This window comes from Macrobrachium rosenbergii, chromosome 39 (assembly GCF_040412425.1).
Source record: "Macrobrachium rosenbergii isolate ZJJX-2024 chromosome 39, ASM4041242v1, whole genome shotgun sequence".
NCBI classification, from domain to species: Eukaryota; Metazoa; Arthropoda; class Malacostraca; order Decapoda; family Palaemonidae; genus Macrobrachium; species Macrobrachium rosenbergii.
The window spans coordinates 19,072,333-19,079,832 of record NC_089779.1 but is presented as its reverse complement, the minus strand read 5'-3'; the positions used below and the strand labels follow the sequence as shown (position 1 = coordinate 19,079,832).

The 7,500-nt window shown below is 42.8% G+C and overlaps 2 protein-coding genes across 2 annotated transcripts in view; one reads left to right on the top strand and one right to left on the bottom strand.

The window, feature by feature from the left end:
• LOC136825804 (ras-associated and pleckstrin homology domains-containing protein 1-like) overlaps positions 1-7,500 on the top strand; it is a 150,017-nt gene that overhangs the window by 84,240 nt on the left and 58,277 nt on the right. The window lies entirely within an intron of this gene.
• The window catches only part of LOC136825617 (U1 small nuclear ribonucleoprotein 70 kDa-like), a 52,894-nt gene continuing 47,878 nt past the window's right edge, over positions 2,485-7,500 (bottom strand). Inside the window, exon 3 of the mRNA XM_067082204.1 lies at positions 2,485-2,647. Coding sequence (XP_066938305.1) covers positions 2,485-2,647 — 163 coding nt within the window. The remainder of the gene's footprint in view (positions 2,648-7,500) is intronic.

Below are 7,500 nucleotides of genomic sequence, written 5' to 3'. Positions count from 1 at the left end.
GGACCAACCGCCGAAATAAAACAAGCATTCTAAAGGTTCCACTCTTCCAGGACAGAGAGGGGTGGAGGGTATGGAGGGGTGGGAGGGGGCAGGAGGGTGAGGAATCTTCATCCAGTGCTTCCGTTTCGAAGAAATCGTATTTCCTCTTCTATCGCAGATATCCTACCCCATTAACTTGACAACCCTTCCTCCTCCTCCTCCTCCTCCTCCTCCTCCTCCTCCTCCTCCCTCCCTTCCTTCCTTCCTTCCTTCCTTCCTTCCTTCCTTCCTTCCTTCCTTCCTCCTCCTCCTCCTCCTCCTCCGTTCTTTCACCTTTCCTCCTCCTTTTTCCACCCTTCCTCCTCCTCCTCCTCTTCTTCCTTCTTCTTCCTCCCTTTCTTTCTCTTTCCTTCCTCCCCTCCTCCTCCTCCTTTCTTCCACCCTTCCTCCTCCTCCTCCTCCGCCCTTCCGATTTGGTTAAAGAAACCCGCGCAACAGCCGTATTCCATTTCCCCTGTTCAACTCCTCACCGCGGCGCGCCATTTCCGTTCCGTAAGCATTAATTCATCGTTCCTCAAACCCCCTCATCGTCATTTGATTGTTCTTTTCTTCTTACTTCCTTCCTTTTTTTTTCTTTCTTCATCGTCCTCTTCATTAAAGTCTCTCCGCAGTTCGAAATCTTTTCCCCCGTCTCTGGGGCCTCGAGACGCCCTTCTGTATTTCTTCGGTCCTTCCCTCCCTGGTCCCTTCCCCTGGTCAAAGGTGGAGGGGTGGGTGGGTGGGTGGGGGTGACAGACACTGGTCCCTTCCCCCTGGTCAAAGATGGAGGGTGGGTGGGTGGGGGTGAGAGGACACTGGTCCCTTGCCTTGTCCAAAGGTGGAGGGGTGGGAGGGTGGGGGTGACAGGATACGGGTCCCTTGCCCTGGTCAAAGGTGGAGGGGAGGGGTGGTGGGCTTTTACAGAACAATGGTCCCTTCCCCCTGGCCAAAAGTGAAGGGGGACGTTACAGAGCACAGGTCCCTTCCCCTGGCCAAGGTGGAGGGGTGGGGGTTTACAGAACAATGGTCCCTTCCCCCTGGCCAAAGGTGAAGGGGGGTGTTACAGAACAATGGTCCCTTCCCCTGGCCAAAGGTGAAGGGGGGCGTTACAGAGCACTGGTCCCTTCCCCTGGCGAAAGGTGGAGGGGTGGAGGTGTTTACAGAACACCGGTCCCTTCCCCCTGGCCAAAGGTGAAGGCGGTTGACAGAACACCGGTCCCTTCCCCTGGCTTCCCCCTGCCAAAGATAGAGGGGTGGGCGGTTACAGAACGCCGGGTCCCTTCCCCCGCCCAAAGGAAGTGGAGGTGGGGGGGGGCGGGAGGCGCAGGAGCATCTCGGTGCCACACACTTTACCGCCGTGTGTCAGAGAGGCCGGAGAACCTATAAAGGAAAGGAGAAGAGAACAAATGGGACACGGGATGGCCATTGTTTACTAAGAATTTTGTTGCAAAGAACAACTCCCGTCGGTCGATAGAGGCAGCAGCCCCCAGCAGCGTTCACAAAGGCCAGCAGCAGTGGCTGGGCCTGGCCGCGTTCGTTCCCTTCGTCGGAAACCGCATGTAATTCCGGCAAAGTGAAACTTAGCCGTAAGAGCGACCGACTCGTAGGCGCGAAGGAGTATTTGTATGAATGAACCGTTTTATTGCCAGCGTCGTTGCAAGGGGAGATGAACCTCGGCTGCCGCGAGAAGCCGTGGCGACACTGGTCGCCGTCGTCACTGGAGAGCTGAGTTCGTAACGGCTTGAAACGGGACGTGGAGGAGACATCAAAGGGAGATCTCCTTCGCTTATCGAAGTGATCTGACGCGCGCAATGCCTCCGAGGCAGGTAAACACAAGGGGCGAATGAGGTTATTATTATTATTATTATTATTATTATTATTATTATTATTATTATTCAGAGGATGAAACCTATTCATATCGAACAAGCCCACCAAAGGCCATTCACTTGAAATTCAAGCTTCCAAAGATTATTATTATTATTATTATTATTATTATTATTATTATTATTATTATTATTATTATTATTATTATTCAGAGGATGAAATCTATTCATATAGAACAAGCCCACCACAGGGCCATTGACTGGAAATTCAAGCTTCCAAAGAATATTATTATTATTATTATTATTATTATTATTATTATTATTATTATTATTATTATTATTCGGAGGATGAAATCTATTCATATCGAACAAGCCTACCACAGGGGCCACCGACTTGAAACCCAAGCTTCCAAAGAATATTATGGTGTTCATGAGGAAGAAGTAACAGAAGGTAAAGGGCAGTACTGAAAGAAGAGATCTCACCTATTAAAAAAAAAAGAGATTAATAAATAGACAAAAATGTATTCAAATACAAGGAAAATAGTGCGGAGATATGGGAGAAACACTTGATATAAAAATAAGCACAAATTAACGAGGAATTTCTGTGTAAGATGAATCCAGAAAATCATTTGATAGTTACAAATCAAACGATGATTTCTTTGATACATAATCGAATCCTGTAATAGGCATTCGATACCTCCCTCTCGCGCACAGATTCAAATGGCCCTTCTGCTCTATGTACCAGTCCTCCTCCTCCTCCTCCTCCTCCTCCTCCTCCTCCTCCTCCTCCTCCTGCTGTTGTTTCCCTGAGGAGACAAAAGAATTTTAGGCCTAAGGCATATCACACCCTCCTATTCACACCGATACCCCTTAGAAAAAAAATGAGAAGGGGGGAAAAAAGTAGCACTCTTTCTAGTGCTTCGGCTAAATCGATTAAAGCTTTCCCTCTTGGAACTCCTGCGTTGTAACGGGGCAGGAGACTAAAAACAGGAGAAGACAGCTGGCCGTGTTGTTCTCTGTGCGCGCTAAAAAAGCATTAAGTAGAGAGATGACAGAAAGTAAGAATTCTATCATAATAACATCCGAGTGGATCTCGCTTGTTTGTCCGCCCCGGGTGGCGGCTAGGTAGGTAGGGGATTGGGAGGGTAAGGGAGACATGACACATCCACCCTCTTCCTGCAAACCTGTTTGTCCTTCCCGGGTGGGTAGGGGAGACATGATGCATCCCCCCTTCTCCTGCAAACCTATTTGTCTGCCCCAGATGGGGGCGGGGTAAATATGGGATCGGGAGGGTAAGGGAGACATGACACATCCACCCTCCTCCTGCAAACCTGTTTGTCCACCACGGATGGGGCGGAATAGGTAGGGGATCGGGGTGTTAGGGGAGAATTGACACATCCACCCTCCTCCTGCAAACCTGTTTGCCCTTCCTGGGTGGGGGTGGGGTAGGTAGAGGATTGGGAGGGTAGGGGAGACATGACGGCCAGTGTCAGGTTCCAGCGCAGTGTACCGCAAGCCATGAAGCTCATAAATTAATAGAAAGCCTCTGACATTATCAGATGGTTATGTAAATCACTGAAAGTTTCAGGAAATGTGTGGCAGAGTTTCTGAAGCATTCTGAAGAGAACAGAAGTCAATGATATGAGTGATTTTGTAACAGCATTTGGAAAAATTTTTAATGTTCTGTAAAAGAATACTAATGAGATGGCTACTTGCCTGTCCGTCTGCACTTCTTTCTGTCCGCGCTTGTTCTGTCCGCCCTCAGATCTTAAAAACTACTGAAGCTAGAGGGCTGCAAATTAGTCTGTTGATCATCCACCATCCAATTATCAAACATACCAAACTGCAGCCCTTTGGCCTCAGTAGTTTTTTATTTAAGGTTAAAGTTAGCTATGATCGAACGTCTGGCACCGCTATAGGTATCAACAACAAAGGCCACTACCTAGCAGTGGCTGAAAGTTTCATGGGCCGCGCCTAAGAGTTTCATAGTCTGTGGCTGAGGGTTTCATAGTCCGTGGCTGAGAGTTTCATGGTCTGCGACTGAGAGTTTTATGGTCCGTGGCTGAGAGTTTCATGGTCCGTGGCTGAGAAGTTCATACAGCATTATACGCTGTACAGGAAAATCGGTTGTGCCGAAGAAACTACGGCGCAATTTTTACTTGTTGTAAAGGGGGAGACACTTGATAGAAAGCTTAACTCCAGTGGTCATTACTTCTGTAAATAATTAATTTATAATTTTTTTATCTTCCTCCTTCAAGGACACTGACACGGGGATACAACAACAGTCCAAATCTAGCCTGGCCCTTTAAGAAAAGAGAGAGAGAGAGAGAGAGAGAGAGAGAGAGAGAGAGAGAGAGAGAGAGAGAGAGAGAGAGAGAGAGAGCAAGGCAGGCCTACTCAGGCCCTAGTCTTGGACCCTTTCAATATGCAGGACAGTGTTCACAGGTGGTCGTGTGGGCCACTTTATGAAAGAGAGAGAGAGAGAGAGAGAGAGAGAGAGAGAGAGCCTTTAATGCATTGAGAGAGAGAGAGAGAGAGAGCCTTTTATGCATTTCGCAAGAACACCTATCGAGCAGGAAGGGCGCCCCGTAATGAACGTCGCTCGGGCGTAAAATTAACTTCTTCGTTAGTGCTTTGTCTTTCTCCCTGAGGGCGGAAGTGGTGCAAAGGTCCTTAGTTAAACTTGCAAGTTGTCGCTGGAGAGAGAGAGAGAGAGAGAGAGAGAGAGAGAGAGAAAACACTACTATATGGAAAATAGATTTTCAATTGGAGATAATTATGAATGGTGTCATATATCTGTGTGTGTGTGGAGAGAGAGAGAGAGAGAGAGAGAGAGAGAGAGAGAGAGAGAAAAGGATAGCACTGCTTTATAGAAAATAGATTTTCAATTGGATAAAATTATGAATGGTGTCATATATATATATATATATATATATATATATATATATATATATATATATATATATATATATATATATATATATATATATATATATATATATATCCGAGTTTGTGTGTGTGTGTGGAGAGAGAGAGAGAACGTTTTAGAAAATACATTTTCAACTGTATAAAATTATAAATGGTGTCATATATAACTGTGTGTGTGTGTGTGTGTGTAGAGAGAGAGAGAGAGATGCTAATACATGCATTTCAGAACGAAATATTGTCGTTTGGGATTAAACTAGCTTCATGCCAGTTTATGCTAAAAAGCAGTATCCTCTCTCTCTCTCTCTCTCTCTCTCTCTCTCTCTCTCTCTCTCTCTCTCTCTCTCTCACACACACACACACACACACACACACACACACACACACACACACACACACACAGTTATATATGACACCATTTATAATTTTACAGTTGAAAATATATTTTCTAAAAAGCTCTCTCTCTCTCTCTCTCTCTCTCTCTCTCTCTCTCTCTCTCATAACTGGCACATAAGTAGTGCAGGTCAGAGTCTTGTAAAACTGAGGGAAGTTCCAAAAACCTATTTCAGAATCTGAACTTGTAAAACCTCATTACCTGTCAATAGATTGGCGATGCCTTCTACTTGATGAGAATTCAAAATCGCTTATTGTAGAGTAAGAGATTTTGTATTTTACAGGTTTTTATTTATTTATTTTAATTTTATTTTTAAATTTTCGGTAAAATGGTATAGCATGGAATGTTGGAGAAGGCTGATACGTGACTGAAAATCACTCAAGTGGAATATTTTAAAAAATGTTTTATTTTATTTTTATTATTGTTATTATTATTATTATTATTATTATTATTATTATTATTATTATTATTATTATTATTATTAAGATGAACCCTATTCATATGGAACATGCCCACAAAAGGGGCCATTGACTTGCAATTCTAGCTTCCAAAGAATATTATTATTATTATTATTCAGGTGAACCCTATTCATATGGAACAAGCCCACAGGGGCCACTTCCTTGCAATTGAAGCTTCTAAAGAATATTATTATTATTATTATTATTATTATTATTATTATTCAGAAGATGAACCCTATTTATATGGAACAAGCCCACAAAGGGGCAATTCTAGCTTCCAAAGAATATGATGTTCATTGAAAAGAAGTAACAGAAGGTAATGGGAAATACAGAAAAAAATAATTTAATGAATTAGTAAATAAATAGATCAGAACGTAAGTACATTATTAAAACACAAGAATTGCTTTAGGGTGTCTTCAACTTTTGAGGTTCCAATTACACATCCTCACGGAGACTGTTCCACAGTCCAGCGGTGTGAGGAATAAAGGACCTCTGGAAATGAGAAGCAAACTGTCCATTTTAATTCATTTTCAGTCCTCAGGTAAAGGCGTTAACAATGTGACAGCTGAATGACGTTTATGAAAAAATCCAAGATGCACATTTGGTGACATGACCAGAATTATTAGACAGTATTTCAGATGTAAACTGGATATCTGTATACGCAGAATATTAATTTACACAGGAGAATATTCTTCATTGTGATAGATTCTAGTATGTTTAGGTCGACTCGATTGTCAGGAAATTTCTCTTGCTGTTTTCAAGAAACTAAGAAAATTGGTGTTTTTCTTTGTCGTGAACTTAATCTGTAAAATGCAGAAAACTAACAAATAAAATGATTGAATCAAATGATAGGAGAGAATATATTTGCAGATTATGTACTATTACCTTTAGTTCATAAAAAGTCAAAGGTCGTTTATGCCGGATTTATATATATATATATATATATATATATATATATATATATATATATATATATATATATATATATATATATATATATATATACATGTATATTATATATATATATGTGTGTGTGTATATATATATATATATATATATATATATATATATATATATATATATATATATATATATACTGTATTGAGATTGTATTTTTATAGCTATCGTTGCCACAATACCATTTTTTTCCCTTTGAGCTCAAGTTTACTTAATTCCTGCTTTCAATACCACATACTCGAACGGTACAGGTACAAAACCCGTTTGCATTCAGACGCGTAAAAAAACACGACAGAGACATTCACGACCTGCTGGTAAACTTGAACCCGATATGATATTTATCCCTCTTAAAAGATTAATGATGGTTAGGCGACGCTATCGTAAACGCTTGCGCGCGCGCAGGGCCGTCCACGCATGCGCGGAACGCAGCCTCGAGTTTGTTCGTCTCTCTCCTTCTCTAATCTGACAGGTGAAATGAGAGGTGGGCGGGGTGGGGAGGGGGGAGGAGAGAAACGGGAATGGGAATGGGAGGGGGAGGCGGTGTTGAGACTACTGGAACCTGGAGTGTCTGGAACGCCTTACAGGTAATATTATGATATATAGGGGTCCATAAGGGTGAAAAGGAGAGAGAGAGAGAGAGAGAGAGAGAGAGAGAGAGAGAGAGAAAAGAGAGAGAGGAAAAAATCTCCGAAAATGCATCGCGAGGTAAAAGTGAAAAGAGAGAGAGTGTGAAAGTGAAAAGAGAGAGTGTGAGAGAGAAAGAGAGAGAGAGAGAGAGAGAAGGAGGGGGGGATTCGTACCCTCCACCCTCCCCCTTTGCGAAAAGAAATAATTATTATAATACTTTGTTTAGCCTTCTTGGAACGACTCCAAGTCGCCGACTTATCTCATTCGGTCTGGACGTCGGGAATGGGAATCCGAGATG